Consider the following 22404-nt stretch of genomic DNA (forward strand, 5'->3'; position numbering starts at 1 on the left):
AGCTCAGGCAACCCCTCATGCTAACCTTGGCAGGGATGAATCGAATAAAGTAGAAAAAGGAAAGAATTTCTACTGAGGGAATTTGTGCAGCTCGGGACTAAATTGCAAAGCAAAACCAAAAAGGTAATAATCTCTGGATTGTTACCTAAGCCATCAGCAATTTGGCATAGGGTTGAGAAGATTAAAGCGTTGAACACATGACGCAAAGATTGGTGTGGAAGAAGTGGATTTGAATTCATGGACCATTGGCGCCAGTATTCGAAGGGGCAGACTGCACTTGAACCCAGTTGGGACCAGCGTCCTGGCAAACAGCATAACCATGGCTGCAAATAGGACTTTCAACGAAACAGTGGGGGGTGGGGTCAACAAATTGGAAATGTATGGATGAAGTTAAAGGGAAGGAGAGTACAGGCGATGTTACTGAAGTCTCCAGAGTAATGGGCAGGATGTTTAAGAGGGGATAAGAGATTAAGGTCAGGTACAATTGGGATCGACCGATGCGAGAAGAGGTGTGGTGAATAGGAAAGACGTTGTCAAGCTGGAAAGGGTACAGAGAAGATTTACATCTCCATCCAGGAGGATGGAGGCTCCTGCAAATCTGCTGATAGCGATGGCAGTTGTATGCCACCATTGGTGTGAGAGGAAGGGAGTGCCTCGTGAGTACGTTTGCTTACACTTGTGTGATGATATGCATTCCAGAATTGATTAGTTCAGAGTATGTGAGTGACAGATGGGAATGAACAGTGATCGATGCAGATTGTTGTTCACTGTTTTGAATTAGTGACATGAATTAAGCCCAGTAACGCAGCGTTAGAGTTGCTGCCTCACAGCTCCAGAGACCTGGGTACAATCCTGACTATGGGTGCTGTGTGTATGAGGTTTGTGCGTTCTCCCTGTGACCACACGGGTTCCTTCCCACAAGCCAAAGACATGCAGGTTTGTAGGTTAATTGGCTTCTCCAAATTGCTGCTAGTGTGTAGGATAGAACTGGTGCACGGGTTGGCACGGATTCAATGGGCCGAACGGCTTGTTTCCATGCTGCATCTCTAAAGTGGGCAATGTGTGGTGGTACAGTTTGTGATAGAAGGGAGCTCACAATCTGAACTAGAGGAAAACACTTGTGCCCACTTTATACACACCATTCCCCATCAAATTTCATGCATGTCAAAATTACATTAACTACTTCGCAACAGTTACTGGTGTAAAAGATCACAAGTATTGGTATATGTAGGTGCAAATTACTATGAAAATCGTGGATGAATGATTTAAAAGATTCCTTTGTAGAATGATGCTTTTATTTTATATATGTTCCCCAGATATTTTTAAATATTTAAAAATCTTATTGCAAGCAGCCCCGACTCAGTTTGAAGTATCAGAGTGCCACTATCTCCTGCTCACATATGCCGTAGTCTGGTCCTGGTGCTGCCTTCATCTGCGGTGGTCTGGAATCAACCATGGTTTGCTCCTTGTGTCTCGGGGAGTCTCCATCTGGCTGCTGTATGGAAGGCACTGTCTCATCCCCGCCTGTAAACCAGCAATGCAGCAACTGTCTGCTTCTCCACCCAGGTAGCGTTTTAATGTTCAACAAGAGGAAGCCGCTCTTCGCAGTCTTTTTGTGGCACCTGATTAGGTGTTCGGACAAAGTGTACCCCCTGGCCAGTGCACCAAAACTGTCCCGTCCACTTTCCGAGAATAGATTTTGTCATCTCTGTCTTGATATTGTCAGTTCACCGATGCATCTACCTGCGGTCAGAATGCTGCCGATGCAAACGGGGAACTGGAGCTAACTGTGGCACAGGATTTGATCAACCTTTATATGTCGGCATGGAGTGGGATCTCCCACTTTTCCCTTCTTCCTCTGTTTTCCGTGAATTCTTGCCCTCAGCCATCGATTCCATCCGCCCCGCCCTCCACAACCACTCCTTTGAATGGTTCTCCCTGGTGCAGTGCAGTATATGGCTGCCATCTAGAGACCTCTTTAGCAGCACAGGCTCTCTTTCCATGGGCCAGTGTGTAAGCTATGTCATAGCTGTCCTTTTAACTTCATAAGCTGGTGTTTAATATTTCTTAAGAAATTGTAATATTAATTTCTTAAAGCAAGGATGGTCAAATTTCAGGGAGACACAAAATGCTGGAGTAACTCAGTGGGTCAGGCAGCATCTCGGGAGAGAAGGAATGGTGACGTTTCGGGTCGAGACCCTTCTTCAGACTGATGTCAAGGGAGGGATGGAGACAAAGATAGAATGTAGTCGGGGACAAGAAGATTAGTGGGAGAACTGGGAATGGGGAGGGGATGGAGAGGGAGAGGGAAAGCAGGGACAATGTGCAGGAAAAGCACTGCAGGTGCTGGTTTAAATCGAAGGTAAACACAAAATGCTGGAGTAACTCAGCAGGTCAGGCAGCATCTCGGGAGATAAGGAATGGGTGACGTTTCGGGTCGAGACCCTTCTTCAGACTGTGACTGTCTATTACAATGAACAACTTCATTAAAATTATTTAAAACTACCAAACATGCATAAAGTGTGAGTACGAAACAAAATTATTTAATGATGATAACATTATTAAATGTTATTGTTGTTGAAATTACTGCAGTGAAGTTAATGTGCACTAATATTGTTTTATACAGTGCAGAGGAAGTTATTCAACGGCTCACAGGGACACAGCTGTCTTTCGGATATCTGGAAGAAAATGGATTTACAGGGCCCATCTTGGTTGCAAAGAAGGATGGTTTGGGCTTAAGTTTACCACCACTTACATTTTCTGTTAGTGACCTTGAAAATTATGTTGGTAAGTAAATAAAGAGTTAACCTATACAAATATAGAAAGACACAAGAACAATTCCATTCACTATATCCAGGATGCATTTAAATTTCATTTAATTTCTATAAAACACACCTTAAATTGAAAGCTATCAGTATAAATAAAAGATATAAATTTGGTGAGGTGCATTTTTATTTGCAATCACAAGAGTCGCTCGTCAATGAAAACTGGTTTATGGCAAATATGCACCTCGGCAATGCCTAAATGTAAACAAAATGTGAGATGAGTTTAGTCTATTGCATAGGAAAAAAAACTGCAGATGCTGGTTTAAATTGAAGGTAGACACAAAATGCTGGAGTAACTCAGCGGGTCAGGCAGCATCTCGGGAGAGAATGAATTGGTGACGTTTCGGGTCAGTGTGGACCTGAAACGTCACCCATTCCTTCTCTCCAGAGATGCTGCCTGACCTGCTGAGTTTCTCCAGCATTTTGTGTCTACCTTAGTCTATTGCATTGTAGTTTAATATTAAACAGGTATCTCAGTTTGTAATACCTAGTTTATTATGCATTTCTAATTGGCCGTATACAAATAACTACGAAGAAACAAGCACAAACATAGACTACCAGCCTGTGGCCACAAATGCAAATTCCTGTGGGTTATTATCTTTGCTCAGCAATTGACAAAGCTTTAGCTGATATGTTAGTCTCAATGTTTCGAGAGTGGATGGTATTGCAGTCCAGGATGTGGGCCAATGTATTGTGTCAGATTGGCTAGCAGCTTTGTGGGTTTACCTTCATGGGTGGACCGGGAAGTGCACATCACCAGTGGGTAGAACATGTAGATTATTGTTTTATGGTAGATCAGGTTGTTGGGGATAGGGTCGGCAACCTAAGTCTTTGATTGAATCTGTGCTCCACCTGCAGAGCTTCATGTCAATGGTGCATGATCTTGCATGAAGTGCAAAAGGACTTGGGAGTGCTGGTGAGGGATTCCCCAAAAAGTTAATTTGCAAGTCGAATCGGTAGTAAGGAAGGCAAACACAATGTCAGCATTTATTTCAAGAGGGTTAGAACTGGGATGTAATGCTGAAGCTCTATCAGGCACTGGTCAGGCCACATTTTGAGTGTTGTGAGCAATTGTAGACACCAGGATGTGCTGGCTCTGGAGGGGATCTGGGAGGTTTACAAGAATGATCCCATGAATGAGTGGGATAACACATGATGAGCGTTTGTTGGCACTGGCAGGAGGTTAGATGGATGAGGGGGGACCCCAATGAAACTTACTGAATAGTGAAAGGCTTGGACAGAATGGATGTGAAGAGGATGTTTTCACTAGTGAAAGAGTCTAGGATTAGAGGTCATAGCCTCAGATTTAAAGGACATTCCTTCAAGGAGGAGATGAGGAGAAATGTATTTAGTCAGAGGGTGGTGAATCTGTGGAATTCTTTACCGCAGAAGGCTGTGGAGGCCAAGTCAGTGGATATTTTTAAGGCAGCGATAGATTGATTAGTGCAGGTGTCAGAGGTTATGGGGAGAAGGCAGGAGAATGGGGTTCGGAGGGAGAGATAGTCAGCCATGATTGAATGGCGGAGTAGATTTGATGGGCCAAATAGCCTAATTCTACTCCTATCACTTATGGCCTTATGATTTTGTTTGTTGACCTGCTGAGTGGCATAAAAAGAACATCCCCAGGAAAGTGTGGCCCAACATCACCTGCAATTTTGCATGTAAGTTAAAATGAGTACAAAACTGCTGGAGGAACTCAGCTGGTCAGGCAGTATCTGCGGAAGGAAATCTGTGGGCCGAAGGGCCTGTTTCCAAACTGCATCTCGGAAAACTAAAACTAAAATTCCCCTGCACTGTCCCGATCTTCCTGCCACCCACCGATTTAGGAGTGAATTACAGTGGCCAAATCTATACAGTCAGAGGGAGAACAATTTACAAAAAGGCGCCACAGTGGTCGGTTTGCTGCCCTTCAGAGTCAGAGACCCGGGTTTGATCCTGACCACGGGTGCTGTCTGTGCGGAGGTTGTATTTTCTCCTACATGACTATGCAGGTTTTATCCGGGTGCTCTGGTTTCCTCCCACTTTCTAAAGACGTGCAGTTTTGTAGGTTAATTGGCTTCTGGTAAATTGTCCCTAGTGTGTAGGATTGAACTAGTGTACGGGTGATTGATGGTCAGCGTGGGCCTGTTTCCACGCTGTATTTCTAAAACTAAAACTAAAATGATTAGGAACATTCCAGATCAGGACCCTTTTTCAGAACACTAGTTGCTGCCAGACCTGCTGTGTTCCTCCAGCAGTCGTTTTCCACTCAATATTCCAACAACTGCTGCTCTTGTGTCTCCATGTAAATGCAGTGATTGTTTCCTGTCCAGATGGAAATGTCAAGTCAAATTTAACAATCAGTACGATTTGACTTGAAAATGTTTATAAATGCGATTGTACTTCCGGTTAAATTAATTATCAATCACCACACTGAGAAAATCAGCAGAGTACAGTTGAATTTGTAGGCAAGACGTCTCGGATTGGAACGGGGGCCAGAGTTGCCAGGTGGATAAAGGCTTGGTGCTTTAGGTGTGGGGGGTGGCTGGAGATCCCTGGCTGGTTGTTGGGTGGGTGGGGGAGGGGGAGAAGAGGGTCAATGGCTGGAGACAGGTCTTGGTGGGGGGGGGGGGGGGGGGGAGCAAGATTGGAGCCTGGGGGCAGTGGTCAGAGATGGAGGGAGCTGGTCCGAAAATAAGATCAAGGATGGAGGCTTGAAGAGAATAAGCAAGTACAAAAGAAATGAAAGCAGTGAGACCAACCGTTGTGCTAAGACCTGCTCCTCTTACACAGTGTTACTGCAGGTCAAGCAGTTTTGTGAGTGCCAATTCTTTGAAAGCGCTGTTCCACAAGTGAGCAGTGTGATCCCATTTTCCCAGCCAGCGCTCCAAATAGCCTGATCGCTGCAGAGGTGATTGATTTACAGTTTGAAGTGCCTGGTGGAATTTCCACAGTGGTGTATTTCAAGCTGGAAGCTGTTGCGATTGTGTTCCACTCCAGAAAAAAATGGTTTGGAAAATTACACTACTAGGGAACTGAATATCTAGTGTACCATATTTGTATGATACACAGGGAGAGAGGAGTAGGAGTGGACTATTTGATCCCTTAAGCCTATCTGATCATGGCTGGTCAAAGCCCAGAGCAATCTGATCATGGCTGGTCAGCCCAAGCCCCTTAGTTAATAACAGTGGCAGCACAGTGACACAGTGGTAGAGCTGCTGCCTTGCACCTGGGATTTCCTCCACCCCCTCCAAAGATGTGCGGGTTTGTATGTTAATTGGCTTCAGTAAATATTGTAAATTGTCCCTAGTGTGCATGATAGTGTTAGTGTACGGGAATCACTGGTTTGTGCGGACTTGGTGGGCTGAAGGGCCTGATCCACACTGTGTCCCTAACCTAAATGAAACTAAACTCACATGAATGAACTACTTGAGGCAGTGGGCATAGGAAAACCAGTTGAACTACTTTGTAGTGATAGAATGCAAGGTGCCTGGGCTGTTGTTGTGATACTATGATCAGCCCCAGGCTCTGCCTTCCTGTGTTATAATATAATGTACAAAGAGATCAATTAATCTTTCCCTCAGAATTCCTATCTTATTACATTAAAGATAATGTATTCTTTTTTCTAAATTTATATCTGCTTGGTGTTTTCAATTCTCTTATTCACATAAGACATATGATGGTATGGATCTTTTAGCGTGCTTTACAGGTAAGTTTGAAATGATTTCACCATACTGGGCAGCATAGTGACAGCACCAGAGACCCGGGTTCGATCCCGACTACGGGAGCTGTCTGTACAGAGTTTGTACGATCTCCCCATGACCGCGTGGGTTTTCTCCGAGATCTTTGCTTTCCTCCCACACTCCAAAAAAGACGTACAAGTTTGTAGGTTAATTGGCTTTGTATAAATGTATAAATTGCCCTGTGTCTCCAGGGATCGCTGGTCGGTACGGACTCGGTGGGCCGAAGGGCCTGTTTTCATGCTGTATCTCTAAACTAAACTAAACTAAATTTCTATTTGTGAAATTTCAGTTTATACTTTTAATCCTTGGTGACTATTGTGTTGACATTTTAATGACTTTGTCCTAAATTATAGTTTTTAATCCTTCACTTTATTCTGACTTTACTTTTAGGTCCAGACAGAGTTATTGATGTTGTAGACGTCACCAAACAGAAGAGCTGCAAGTTGACTATAAAGGAGTTTGTCGACTATTACTACAGTGCAAACCGGAAGAGAGTTCTTAATGTGATTAATTTTGAATTTTCAGATACCAAGTATGTTTTTTAAATTTAATATTTATTTTTAATTTCTCTGTGTTGGATCTAATATTTTGAATCTTTAACAAAAATGCCAAGACAATTATGAAGGGAGAAGGACATAAAATTTACCATAGAAAGTGTGGCACGGTGGCGCAGCGGTAAAGCTACAGCCTTCCAGTGCCGGAGACCCGGGTTCAATCCTGACTACGGGTGCTGTCTGTATGGAGTTTGTACCTTCTCCACGTGGCTTTTCTCCGGGATCTTCGGTTTCCTCCCACACCCCAATGACCTACAGGTTTGTAGGTTAATTGGCTTGGTGTAAATGTAAAGATTGTGTGTGTAGGATGGTGTTAGTGTACGAGGATCGCTGGTCGGTGCGGACTCGGTGGGCCGATGGGCCTGTTTCTGCACTGTATCTAAACTAAAGTAAACATCATTGTCTCGAAACCTATCCCTGATTTATAGTGTTAAACACATGGCCCATTGAACGTTAGGGTAGTTTACACCCCAGCGGTATGAACATTGACTTCTCTACCTTCAGATAACCCCTGCTTTCCCTCTCTATCCCCTCCCCCTTCCCAGTTCTCCCACCAGTCTTCCTGTCTCCGACTACATTCTATCTTTGTCCCGCCCCCTCCCCTGACATCAGTCTGAAGAAGGGTCTCGACCCGAAACGTCACCGAAATCTCCCGAGATGCTGCCTGACCCGCTGAGATACTCCAGCATTTTGTGTCCACCTGCCCATTGAACTCTGTCCTCAAAAAGACCTTTTGGAACCAAAAAGAAATATGATGTTGCTATTATAATTGATTTAATAATTGCTATGAGGAGATGGTTAACAGAACTTGTTTTTCTGGAAAATAAGCTCAAACATGACAAGAATACTGTTCAGTTAAGCCAATAGTTTAGCTTTTGATAGACACAAAGTGCTGGAGTAACTCAGCAGGTCAGGTAGCATCTCGGAAGAAAAGGGATGGGTGATGTTTCAGGTCAGGACCCTTCCTCAGATTGAAAGTAGAGGGGAGGGAACTGGAGGCACGAAAAGGCCAGAACAAAGCAGGTCCAGATGACCAAGGAAGGGTGGAGCCCACAATGGCCCATTGTTGGCTGGGGAAGAGGTGATAATGAACAGTGGAACTAGTAGGATGACTAGGGTGGAGGGGAGAGAGAGAACCCAGCCACTTTCCCTCTACAAGCACTCTCCACTGCCTCGCGCAGCTGGTCCTCACTATTAACAACTTCTCCTTTGACTCCTCGCACTTCCTCCAAGTCCAAGGGATGGCCATGGGCCCTGGCATGGGCCCAGCTACACCTGCCTCTTTGTCGGGTACGTCGAACAATCCCTGTTCCAGGCGTACACTGGCCCCATCCCCGAACTCTACCTCCGTTACATTAACGACTGCATCGATGCTACCTCCTGCACCCATGCAGAACTCATCGACTTCATCAACTTCTCTATTAACTTCCATCCTGCACTCAAATTCACTTGGACCATCACTGACACCTCCCTCCCCTTTCTTGATCTCACCGTCTCCATCACAGGAGATAGACGATCGACTGACATCTATTATAAACCTACTGACTCCCACAGCTATCTGGACTACACTTCTTCCCACCCTGCGTCCTGCAAACACTCTATCTGCTGCTCCCAATTCATCTGTCTATGCTGCATCTGTGCCCAAGATGAGGTGTTTCATTCCAAGACATCCAAGATGTAATTCTTCAGGGAATGCGGGTTCCCCTCCTCTCTTAGATGAGGCTCTCACATGTGGCTCTTCAGTACCCCATAACTCTGCCTTGCTGGAGCAGCAGCATCTCAGCGGCGGAGGGGAAGAGACTCGACAAGCTGGTCAGGAAGGCCAGCTCTGTCCTGGGTTGCCCCCTCGACTCAGTGCAGGTGGTGGGAGAGAGGAGGATGATGGCAAAGCTAACATCGCTGCTGGACAACGACTCCCACCCCATGCAGGACACTGTCACTGCACTGAGTAGCTCCTTCAGTGACAGACTCCTTCACCCCAAGTGTGTGAAGGAGAGATAGAGGAGGTCCTTCCTTCCCGCTGCTGTGGGATTGCACAACCAGCACTGCTCCCAGCAGACGAGTCAACAGTAACAGCTAAGAACACACAGAAAACTGATGACAATTTATGTATCTTTATTTATAATGAATGATCTCTTACTCTCTTGCTATCCACTTTGCTGCTGTAACACTGTAAATTTCCCCGGTGTGGGACGAATAAAGGAATATATTAAATATTGAATATTATTAATAGTCACAACAGGAACAGTCTCCCTATTCCTCACCTTTCACCCCATCAGCCGTCACATACAACACATAGTCCTCCTCCAACGAGATCCCACCACAAGCCACATCTTCCCATCTCCACCCTTTCCTGCTTTCCGCAGAGACCGTTCCCCCCACAACTTCCTAGCTCACTCATCCCTTCCCACCCAAACTACACCCTCCCCAGGTACCTTGCCCTGCAACTGCAGTAGATGCCAAGTGCCAAACACTTTAACTCCCCCTCCCATTCCCATACTGACATTTCTCTCCTGAGCCTTCTCCCATGTCAGAGTGAGGCCGCATACAAATTGGAGGAACAGCACCTCATATTTTGCTTGGGCAGCTTACAACCCAGCAGTATGAACCTTAATTTCAAGTAATCCCTCCGTTTCCTCTCTCCCCCCTTCCCCGCGCTAGTCATCCTGCTTGTTCCACTATTTGCGTCTTGTATTGCTTCATTATCACCTATTCCCCATCCAACAATGAGCCATTGTGCCACCTACCCTTGGTCATCTGTTGCCGACCCTGCTTTGTTCTGGCCTTTTCTTGACCCCAGTTCCTTCCCTTGAGAACATACAAACTCAGTACAGTCTGAAGAAGGGTACCAACCCGAAACGTCACCCATCCTTTTTCTCCAGAGATACTGACTTACTCCAGCACTTTGTGTTCCTGCATTCGACACCAACACCATTGTCAAGTTTGCAGACGACACAACGGTGATCGGGCTGATCACCAACGGTGATGAAACAAAATACAGAGCGGAGGTGCAGAACCTGGCGGACTGGTGCTCTGATAACAACCTGTCCCTAAATACCACCAAGACCAAGGAACTGATCATCAACTTCCGTAGGTCACACAACGGGGAATACGCCCCGATCTTTATCAACGGGGACAGTGTGGAGAGAGTGTCCAGCTTCATGTTTCTGGGCATTCACATTTCGGAGGACCTAACATGGTCCAATAACACTGCTGCGCTGGTCAAGAAGGCACAGCAACGACTGTTCTACCTAAGAACACTGAAGAAGTCTGGTCTACCCCAACAGCTGCTGACGACATTCTACCGCTGCACCATAGAGAGCATCCTAACACATGGCATCCCTGTGTGGTACCTCAGCTGCACGGAGGCAGAGAGGAAAGCTCTTCAGCGTGTAGTCCATAGAGCTCAGAGGACCATCGGAACACAGCTACCAGCCTTGGAGGGCATCTACAACACACGGTGCCTCAGAAAAGCCACCAGCATCCACAAAGACTCCTCACACCCCTGCAACAGTCTGTTCGAACTTCTACCATCGGGCAGACGATACAAGGCCTTCTACGCCCGCACCTCCAGACTCAGGAACAGCTTCATCTCCAGGGCCATAGCTGCTATGAACCGGTCCTGCTGAGCCGGATGGTCACATCGCACAGTGAACCGGCACAGATCTACTTGCACTTTATTCTGTTTTAAAACTGTTCTAATTTGTTTCATTGGGTTGTTTAAATTAATACTGACTAGCTAATTAATTTATTGCATCTTATGGGAGGCGCATTCCCAATCTCGTTGTACCCCTGTACAATGACAATAAAGATATATTGTATTGTATTTGTGTCTATCTTCGGTATAAACCAGCATCTGCAGTTCCTTCCTACACAAGTTATGCTTTTGAACCAGATTTCTTATTCATATTTTTTTTCAAAGAGTATGTAATGTACAGTGCCATCTTACTCAAAGTCATTAAAAAAAATGACTAAAGGATTTTCCACTTAGGGAAAAGGGCGTTTAAATGACAAAGTAAACAGTTTTCTTAGTTGAACATTCAATAGACAATAGACAATAGGTGCAGGAGTAGGCCATTCAGCCCTTCGAGCCAGCACCGCCATTCAATGCGATCATGGCTGATCACTCTCAATCAGTACCCCGTTCCTGCCTTCTCCCCATACCCCCTCACTCCGCTATCCTTAAGAGCTCTATCCAGCTCTCTTGAAAGCATCCAACGAACTGGCCTCCACTGCCTTCTGAGGCAGAGAATTCCACACCTTCACCACTCTCTGACTGAAAAAGTTCTTCCTCATCTCCGTTCTAAATGGCCTACCCCTTATTCTTAAACTGTGGCCCCTTGTTCTGGACTCCCCCAACATTGGGAACATGTTTCCTGCCTCTAATGTGTCCAATCCCCTAATTATCTTATATGTTTCAATAAGATCCCCCCTCATCCTTCTAAATTCCAGTTTATACAAGCCCAATCGCTCCAGCCTTTCAACATATGACAGTCCCGCCATTCCGGGAATTAACCTAGTGAACCTACGCTGCACGCCCTCCATAGCAAGAATATCCTTCCTCAAATTTGGAGACCAAAACTGCACACAGTACTCCAGGTGCAGTCTCACCAGGGCCCGGTACAACTGTAGAACGACCTCTTTGCTCCTATACTCAACTCCTCTTGTTATGAAGGCCAACATTCCATTGGCTTTCTTCACTGCCTGCTGTACCTGCATGCTTCCTTTCATTGACTGATGCACTAGGACACCCAGATCTCGTTGAACTCCCCCTCCTCCTAACTTGACACCATTCAGATAATAATCTGCCTTTCTATTCTTACTTCCAAGTGAATAACCTCACACTTATCTACATTAAACTGCATCTGCCATGTATCCGCCAACTCACACAACCTGTCCAAGTCACCCTGCAGCCTTATTGCATCTTCCTCACAATTCACACTACCCCCCAGCTTAGTATCATCTGCAAATTTGCTAATGGTACTTTTAATCCCTTCGTCTAAGTCATTGATGTATATCGTAAATAGCTGGGGTCCCAGCACCGAACCTTGCGGTACCCCACTGGTCACTGCCTGCCATTCCGAAAGGGACCCATTTATCCCCACTCTTTGCTTTCTGTCTGTCAACCAATTTTCTATCCATGTCAGTACCCTACCCCCAATACCATGTGCCCTAATTTTGCCCACTAATCTCCTATGTGGGACCTTGTCGAAGGCTTTCTGAAAGTCGAGGTACACCACATCCACTGACTCTCCCCTGTCAATTTTCCTAGTTACATCCTCAAAAAATTCCAGTAGATTTGTCAAGCATGATTTCCCCTTCGTAAATCCATGCTGACTCGGAATGATCCTGTTACTGCTATCCAAATGCTCAGCAATTTCGTCTTTTATAATTGACTCCAGCATCTTCCCCACCACTGATGTCAGACTAACTGGTCTATAATTACCGGTTTTCTCTCTCCCTCCTTTCTTAAAAAGTGGGATAACATTTGCTATCCTCCAATCCACAGGAACTGATCCTGAATCTATAGAACATTGAAAAATGATCTCCAATGCTTCCACTATTTCTAGAGCCACCTCCTTAAGTACCCTGGGATGCAGACCATCGGGCCCTGGGGATTTATCAGCCTTCAGTCCCATCAGTCTACCCAAAACCATTTCCTGCCTAATGTGGATTTCCTTCAGTTCCTCCATCACCCTAGGTTCTCCGGCCCCGAGAACATTTGGGAGATTGTGTGTATCTTCCTCAGTGAAGACAGATCCAAAGTAATGGTTTAACTCGTCTGCCATTTCTTTGTTCCCCATAATAAATTCCCCTGCTTCTGTCTTCAAGGGACCCACATTTGCCTTGACTATTTTTTCCCTCTTCACGTACCTAAAAAAACTTTTGCTATCCTCCTTTATATTATTGGCTAGTTTACCCTCGTACCTCATCTTTTCTCCCCGTATTGCCTTTTTAGTTAACTTTTGTTGCTCTTTAAAAGAGTCCCAATCCTCTGTCTTCCCACTCTTCTTTGCTATGTTATACTTCCTCTCCTTAATTTTTATGCTGTCCCTGACAAGATTTTTTTTATCGAGACTAGAAATGCAGTCTTTTTTTGTTTGCAGAATGTCTAGTTTGGTTGAAGCTCCTGACGTTGTCAAGAAATTATCCTGGGTTGATAATGTATGGCAAGATGATTCACTTTTTGAGAAGCCAAAAGTTACAAAGTATTGCCAAATAGGTGTCAAGGACAGCTACACAGACTTCCACATAGACTCGGGCGGGTCCTCCGTGTGGTATCATCTCCTACGGGTAAGTTGCTCTTGAATCGTGTAACATAAACAACAACTAACATTCATATTGTAGCTTATATGCTGTACAACAGAGAAAGGCTTTATCGTAAACCCATGCAGAAGACACGTTACACCGGTGGAACAGGATAAGAAACTGTCCCTGTGAATCACTGACGGAATAATTCATGAACTCAGAGAATCGCTCATAAAGCTCTGAATGAGCACTTTGGACCCTAAAAATTTACTGACAACCAGACCGAGGAAGCATTAGATAAGACATTTTTCTTGAGATATGTCTGCCTGAGCATGTCTTCCATGATTTCCTATAATTGATTAAAAGAAAGCTCAAATATTCTATGTTCTATTTTTAGAACACAGAACATATAATTAGCACAGGAGCAGGGCCATCAGCCCACAATGTTTGTGCAAATACGATGCCACTAAACTGGTCTCATCTGCCTGTACGTAACCCATATCGCTCTATTCCCTGCACTTCCATGTGCCTATTTAAATGCTTCTTAAATGCCATTATCTCATCTGCCTCCACCACTACCTGAGACAATGCGTTCCAAGCCCCCACTACTCTGTGTACAGAATCTAGCCCCTTACATCTCCATTAAACTTTTCCCCTCTCACTTTGTAGCTATGCTCTTTAGTGTTGGACATTTCCACCGGTGAAATAGGTTCTGACTGTCTACCCTACCAATGCCTTCCATCATTTTATATATATTTCTATCAAGTGTCTCCTCTGACGTTCCAGAGATACGCATTCATATTTTTGTTTTGGAAACAAATTAATCTATCATAAATGATACATTTAAAAAAAAATCTGAAGACAATAAATATGTCTCCTACTCCATTCTAAACATGTTGAATACAACTGTTAGCGGCAGCTGTCTGATTAGGTATTCTCCATAGGCTTAATTTAGAAAAATATGGGGACAACCGGCCTGTGGTTTTTATTTATTTAATTTATTAAATGTTCCATTTCTCAGGCCTTTGCTTGTTAAATATTTCCACTTATTTTCCCTCCTTTCATAAATGTTATTTCATTTGAAACTATGGGAATAGTCAGAGTATTAACATTACATATCTTTTCCTCTCCAGGGAGAGAAAATCTTTTATTTGATTAAGTCGACTTCGGCAAACCTTGCTTTATATGAAAGGTGGAGTTCATCCTCAAATCAGAGTGAAATGTTTTTTGCTGATCAAGTAGACAAGTGCTACAAATGTAACCTGAAACAAGGGCAGAGCTTATTCATCCCCTCAGGTATCATGTTTCACCACACAAATTTCACTTAAAAAGGGGCATTTTTTATAATGGGTGCTTGAGGAGAAATCAGAAGGATTGTGTGCCAAATTAAGCACAATTACTTCCTATGTAAGAGTGCTAATGTTATTCATTACTTATGCTTATGTATAATTTATTTCTTTGTAAATGCGTTAAAATGTTTATACCTTTCAAAGACGTGTAACCTTTGAAAGAATATTACTACTTAATTGATATGTATGATATGAAATGAAAAAATATTTATGATATGATATGAAAAAATATTACTACTTAATTGATATGTATGATACAGTGCTTTTTATGTGACAAGTGATAACATATAATAATATTTGGGAAGCATATTGACGTCAGTTGGATTAATTAAGCAAATTTGAACTAATATACTGGTGCATTGGAATCTTAGCATTGCAATTAAAATATGTATGTTGTGGGTACAATAGACAATAGATAATAGGTGCAGGAGGAGGCCATTCGGCCCTTCGAGCCAGCACCGCCATTCAATGTGATCATGGCTGTTCATTCTCAATCAGTACCCTATTCCTGCCTTCTCCAGCTACAGTAAAATATTTATCAACTAAAAAAAATTACTGAAAAATATTTGGGTGATTAAAAATATAACCTTATGCAATGCTGGATGTGCTTGAATACAAGTGTGAACTGCAAAAGTTAAGCGCAATGTATTAAGCAGGAATGAAAGAATTGCAGGAAAACGACAGGAGTTCATTACTTTATTTGAAAATTGTAACTAAACATTAGCTGTGAGCATGGAACTGAACTTATTAAACTATTATAAGGGAGAAATTTGATTTTGATATTAAATGCTAAGATAATTCAATAGAACTTAGTGTTGGGATTTGAGCATTGTCGTTTGCTGATGCTCTTGCACATAGACTCATGAGTTATACTGCATGGAACATGTCCTTTGCCCCCACTTGTCCATGCCACCCAAGATGCCACATGTAAACTAGTTCCATTTTCCCCACGTTTGGCACAAATCCATAAGATCATAAGATCGTAAGGAATAGGAGTAGAATTAGGCCTTTCGGCCCATCAAGTCTACTCCGCCATTCAATTATGTCTGATCTATCTCTCCCTCCTAACCCCATTCTCCTGCCTTCTCCCCATAACCTCTGACACCTGACACAAAGATAGTGGCTGATTTTCTACTTCAGTTCTATTTTCCTGCAAACTCCCTAGAATCCTTGATGACCTTAATATGCAGAAATCTATCGTTCTCTAGATTGAACCAACTCAATGAATGTTCCTCACAGCCCTCTGGGGTAAAGGATTCCAATCTTGGTTGCATTCCTTCCAGGCCAAATATCTCCCTTTGTTTAAGGAAAGGAGACCAAACCTGTACATAATGCTCCAGTCTGAAGAAGGGTCTTGACCCGAAACGTCACCCATTCCTTCTCTCCAAGATGCTGCCTGACCCGCTGAGTTACTCCAGCATTGTGTGATAGTTTCCAGATGCAAGTGTCACTTCAGCAACACGGCGGTTTGACATGCTTACATTTGGTATCACACACTTGCAACAGCAGCCATGCACATTGCACAGTACATATCCCACTAAATTTTTCTTGTCCATGCACTTATCCAAATATCTTTTGCATCACATGCCGCTGGTGTTTGGTCTTATGCAGGAGGGTCATCTTTTAATTTGCTGAATTGTACAAAATTCCAGTTGCCTTTATACCCCGAGCAACACAGAACCGACAAACCAATGCCACCAATTATGTAACAGATTTGCGTTATTTTATTAATAGGCTGGATTTACGCAACATTAACTCCTGTGGACTGCTTGGCTTTTGGAGGACACTTTTTACACAGTCTAAACATTGAAATGCAATTGAGGTATGATATTCTTCAATATAACTATTCTTAAAAACATTGTTCAAGCAAGCATTTGTGTCCTGGAGATGAAATATTGATGTCTGTGGTTGAATAATTGATCAAGAATCAAGTCACGAGTGTTTTATTGTCATATGCCCCAAAACGGAACTATAAACTTCTTACTTGCAACAGCACAACAAATATGTAAACTTGGAACTATGTAAAACCCATGATAAACAACAGAAATAAGTTCAGCATATCTAAACAAACAAGAAGATAAATAAACGAGTAATAATAGTGCAAAGTCAAAAATAAGTCCATGTAGTTCGGAGCCAGTTTGGAGGTTATGGCGTTTGATAGCCTCATGGAGAACAGGATTTATCCAAACACGACTGTATTCAGAGACACAACAGACCAGCAGATTCTAACATAAGAAAATGCGTATATTCAAGACAGGAGCATGTTTTTTTGGGCAGCAAGGGAAAAAAAAGGATGTGGGATCAGGCATTAGTGGACAAGGCATAAAATCAACCGTGATCTTTTCATTAGTAGAACAACTTTGAGGAGCTGCATATGTCTTATTCTATTTCTTATGCTCAACACTGAATAATAAGGGTTGTGATCTTGCTGCTGAATGCCAGTGGGGCTCAGCAGAGATGTTATCATTCACTTGTTTAAAATGATAACACGTCTTGGACTTCCATGTATCATTTGTCAACTGTGGAAGTCATGAACTTACTGATGGGTTTGAAATATTTAATTATCAATTTGCTCTGGTGCTAGCAGTGGGACCCTATCGTACTGAGATTTCTGAGCATTTCTACTGAGGAGATGGTTCTCAGGCCATGTGTCGGGTCAGCTCTGGCACAGACTCTGAGAATCTATTGATTTCACTGAAGAGTTTAGGCTGTAGGCAAAACCAAAGGAGAAAGCAAGTTCCTCTTACTGCAATAAATATTTTAGTTTAAGTTATTGCCTTTATTAACTGCAGATGATACAAATGTGGATGGTATTGCAGATAGTGCAGATAGTGATTGTGAAAAATTGCTGCAGGATCTTGATCAGTTGGCCAGGTGGGCTGAGGAATGGTTGATGGAATTTAATACGGAGAAATGTGAGGTGACTTTTGGGAAGTCTAACATGGGCAGGACCTACACAGTGAATGGTATGGCTCTGGGGAGTGTTGTAGAGCAGAGGGATCTAGGAGTACAGGTGCATGGTTCTTTGATGGTGGAGTCGCAGGTAGATAGGGTGGTGAAATAGGCTTTTGGCACTTTGGCCTTCATCTGTCAGAGTATTGAGTATAGAGGGTGGGAGGTCATGTTGCAGTTGTATAAGATGTTGGTGAGGCTGCATTTAGAATATCGTGCTCAGTTCTGGGCACCATGTTATGGGAAAGATGTTTTCAAGCTAGAAAGGGTACAGAGAAGATTTGCGAGGATGTTGCCAGGACTAGCGTGTCTGAGCTATAGCGAGACGTTGAGCAGGCTGGGTCTCTATTCCATGGAGCGCAGGAGGAAGAGGGGTGATCTTATAGATGTGTATAAAATCATGAGAGGAATAGATCGGGTAGATGCACAAAGTCTCTTGTCCAGAGTAGAGGAATTGAGGACAAGAGGACATAGGTTTAAGGCAAAGGGGAAAAGATTTAATAGGAATGTAAGGGGTAATTTATCACACCAAGGATGGTGTGTATGGAACCAGCTGCCAAAGGAGGTAGTTGAGGCTGGGATTATTGCAACATTTAAGAAACAGTTAGACAGGTACATGGATAGGACAGGTTTGGAGGGATATGGACCCAACGCAGGCAGGTGGGACTAGTGTAACTGGTTCATGTTGGCCGGTATGGGCAAGTTGGGCTGAGGGGCCTGTTTCCACGCTGTATTAATCACTCAATGACTCCATCTAGTTTATTTTTATGTTGTTAAAAAAAAAAAAATATATATATTTTTAATGTGATAAGTGGTTGGATGTCAGAAAAATGTATTAATTATTTCATGATCCTAACATATTTGACAACTGGCAAAGATTAGGTCCTGATTATGCGGTTCATGAAAGCTTTCCATGGTGTTTCAGAGGCCGGACATTTGCTGTGCGCTATAATATAAACCGAATGTGCTGGCAGACCGACATGCAGGAAAAGATGAGGGCTTGGATGGAGGGAGGGAGGTAGGCGATTGGCAGATGGCAGGCGATAGTGACAAAAGCTAGACGTGAAAAGGAGGCATAAGGAAAGGGGTGAAATATGAAGCCGGCGGTAGGGATATGGGTAGGGGATGGGGAAAGGGCAGAGGGGAGAGAGGTAAAAGGAAATATGGGACTGGGGGATGGAAGATGAGCGGAGGGAGGTAAGAGGAACTGGGTGTACGGGTGCTGGGAGATGGAAGGGGGCAGAGAAAATAGTTCATATTGTTAGGTTGCAAAGTAACCAGGTAGAATATGAGATGTAGAAACAAAGAAGGCTGTGGAGGCCAAGTCAGTGGATATATTCAAGGCAGAGGGAGACAGATTTTTGATTAGTACAGGTGTCAGAGGTTATGGGGAGAAGGCAGGAGAATGGAGTTGAGAGGTGGATCAGCCATGATTGAATGGTGGAGTAGACTGGTGGTGTGATACAGCGTGGAAACAGGCCCTTTGGCCCTACTTGCCCACACCGGCCAACAATGTTCCAGCTACATTAGTCCCACTTGCCTGCGCATGGTCCATGTCCCTCCAAATCTGTCCTCTCCATGTACCTGTAGGTCGGTACGGGAATGGAGAGGGAAGTTAAAATGGTCTGCAACCAAGAGCTCCAACAGGTATTGGAGGACAAAGTGCAAGTGTTCAGCGAAACAGTCGCCTAGTCTGTGCCTGGTCTTGCCGGAGTACGGCAGGCCACTCCGGAATACCGAATGCAATAGACAAGGTTGAAGGAGGTGCACATGATCTCTGTCTCAGCTGGAAGGGCTACTGTTACTCTTGTTGGAAGTGAGAGAGGAGGTGTCGGGACAGATGTACATTTTCTGCGGGTGCAGGTTAAAATGTCTGGGTGGGTCAGGTTGTGTGGGAAGGAAAGGGCAAGTGGTCAGGTTGCGGAGAGTGGAGAGAGGTGAGAGCAGATAGATGTGAGCAGTGGTAAGATCATGTTGAAGGCGGTGGAAATGCCGGAGATGCAGAGGCTGATGAAGTGAAAGGTGAGGACCAGGGGAGCACCAGGGAACGCTATCCTTGTTCTGTACGGGGGGGGGCAAAGCAAGAGCCGAACTGTGGAACTGGGGCAGATGCTGCAGAGACGGGGAGATTGAGAGTAAGGGAGGACATCTGTGGAGGAGCCAAGGAGGGAGGGTGAATGGTCGAGGTAGCTGTGGGAATTGGTGGGTTTGCAGATAGTCGTTTCCCTGTGATGGAGACAGAGAGACTGAGAGAGTGCAAAGCGGTGACAGAGATAGTCAAAGTGAATTTGAGGGCAGGGTGGAAGTTAGTGGTACCATTGCTGAAGTTAAGCAGTTCTGTATGGGTGCAGGAGGCAGAGTCACTGCTGTAGGGGAGAAATTGCGGAATGATGCCAGGGCATGTTTTCAGTAAAGACCACCCTCTCTGCAACTCCATGTTCCGTTCAGCCCTTCCCACTGGGTTTCTCCAGCACTTTGTGTTTTGCTGAGGATTCCAGCATCTGATTCCAGCATCTGATTCCAGCATTGTGTTTCGATTATTAGACTTAAGAAAGAGAGGAGCCAATAGCCACAATGGTGGGATGGGTAATGGGTGAAGAAAGGGACTTCTCTGATAGAATGAAGTCACGTGGCAGGTGTACCAGTGTAAGCTGAGTGGTTATTCTTGCATATTGGAATAAGCACTGCAGGAGAGTCTGTGCAGGAAGGAAAAGCAAAAAAAGATGGAAGGCAGATCTGGTACTTATATAGACTGGAAGAAAGGGCACTTATCGAAATTTAGAGAATGAAATATGACATTTGGAAGAGTGCAATGACCCAGACAGAGGGCAAAATGTTGCTCCTAGAGCTTGCATTGTAACAGAAGATAGACACAAAAAGCTGGAGTAACTCGGTGGGCCAGGCAGCATCTCTGGTTAGAAGGAACGGATGATGTTTTGGGTCAAAACCCTTCTTCAGTGTCATTGTAACAGTGTAAGAGATCACAGATATAAATATTAAAGGAGGAGCAGTATGGTGAATTAAAGTGGGCACAACTACAAACAGTGGATGATCCCTGTGGACCAAGTGAAAATGTGCCGTAGAGTGACCCTCAATCTGCAGTTTGTTTGGCCGAAGGAGAGGAAGCCATGTTGTGAACAGAGACTTCAGTACATTACATTGAAGAAATGCAAGTGAATTGCTCTTCCAGCTGGAAATAATGTTTGATTAGCTGCAAGACTAATGATGTCAAGGCCTGAGCTCCACAACCCACTCCCTTCATCCCCACCATTCACCATCACCCTCCCATTTACCAACTTCGACATGCCTAAACGTCTATTGAAACACCAACCGAGAAAGAACTTGTGTAGGAAATTAACTGCAGCTGCTGGTACAAATCGAAGGTATCACAAAAAGCTGGAGTAACTCAGCGGGTCAGGCAGCATCTCAGGAGAGGAGGAATGGGTGACGTTTCGGGTCGAGATCCTTCTTCAGACCCGAAGGTTCTTCCCTCGGCAGCGACATCCTTGCTTCACGTGTCTGTCCTTCTCCGTCGGTCAACGCCATCATCGGCTGCCGCACCGATCTCTCCACGACGCTGCTGGGTCCTCTCCTGAGGCCTCCGTGGTGCTGACCCGGGCCCCAGCCGTGGTCTTCTCTAGGGTTCCTCTGGTCCTCGCCTTTCACCTCCCCAGCCTCCATAGATTATTTTCTAACATGTCCGCCAGCTTCAACATGATCCCACTACCAATCACACCTTCCCATACCCAACCCTTTCAACTTGCCACATTGACCACTCCCTCCGCAATTCCTTGGTTCACTCATCCCTTCCCACTCCAGCTACCCACTTCCCATGTACTGTCTCCTGCAAGCGCAGGACATGCAACGCTTGTTCACACACACCTTCCTCGTGTCTATCCCCAGCAGCCCTTCCAGCTGAAGTAGAGGTTCATATGCATCTCTTTAACATCAGCTACTGCATTGGGTGCTCCCAATATGGCCCCCTTTATATCAGCGATACTAAGCGTGGGTGGGGCAACTGTTTTGCTGAATACTTGTGCTCGGTCCACCTAGATGTCTGCTGCATCTCAAATTTGCTAACTATTTAAACTCCCATTATAGACAATAGGTGCAGGAGGAGGCCATTCGGCCCCACGAGCCACCACCGCCATTCAATGTGATCATGGCTGATCATTCTCAATCAGTACCCCGTTCCTGCCTTCTCCCCATACCCCCTGACTCCGCTATCCTTAAGAGCTCTATCCAGCTCTCTCTTGAATGCATTCAGAGAATTGGCCTCCACTGCCTTCTGAGGCAGAGAATTCCACAGATTCACAACTCTCTGACTGAAAAAGTTTTTCCTCACCTACCCCTTATTCTTAAACTGTGGCCCCTGGTTCTGGACCCCTGGTTCTTTACAGTGTGGGAGGAAACCGGAGATCCTGGAGAAAACCCATGCAGGTCACAGGGAGAACGTACAAACTCCGTGCAGACAGCACCCGTAGTCGGGATCATACTCGGGTCTCTTGTGCTGTAAGGCAGCAACTCTACCGCTGCACCACTTGAGATCTAGGAGATATTCTCTTGGACATCCTCTTTGCAAAATCCCATAAACACAAAGTACGTTTGTTTTAAACACAAAGACAACAACAAACAATTAACTACAGTTTCAATGGCACACAATGACACCAATAAATAATTAACTGCAGTTTCAATGGTTATAATTATACATTTGATATTTGGATTATTTCAGCTTTAACAACTTGAGTGTAGA

General features: G+C 44.4%; 1 protein-coding gene across 2 annotated transcripts in view; it reads left to right on the forward strand.

The window, feature by feature from the left end:
* phf2 (PHD finger protein 2) overlaps window positions 1–22404 on the forward strand; it is a 156261-nt gene that overhangs the window by 76450 nt on the left and 57407 nt on the right. For both annotated transcript variants that reach the window (XR_013548343.1, XM_078413919.1), the window contains exons 4-8: window positions 2627–2787; window positions 6938–7079; window positions 13209–13395; window positions 14484–14646; window positions 16434–16521. Coding sequence is in view for 1 of the 2 variants with exons in the window: in XM_078413919.1 (XP_078270045.1) it covers window positions 2627–2787; window positions 6938–7079; window positions 13209–13395; window positions 14484–14646; window positions 16434–16521 (741 nt within the window). In the remaining variant the exon portion in view is untranslated. The remainder of the gene's footprint in view (window positions 1–2626; window positions 2788–6937; window positions 7080–13208; window positions 13396–14483; window positions 14647–16433; window positions 16522–22404) is intronic.

The sequence above is a fragment of the Rhinoraja longicauda genome, chromosome 17 (assembly GCF_053455715.1).
Source record: "Rhinoraja longicauda isolate Sanriku21f chromosome 17, sRhiLon1.1, whole genome shotgun sequence".
NCBI classification, from domain to species: Eukaryota; Metazoa; Chordata; class Chondrichthyes; order Rajiformes; family Arhynchobatidae; genus Rhinoraja; species Rhinoraja longicauda.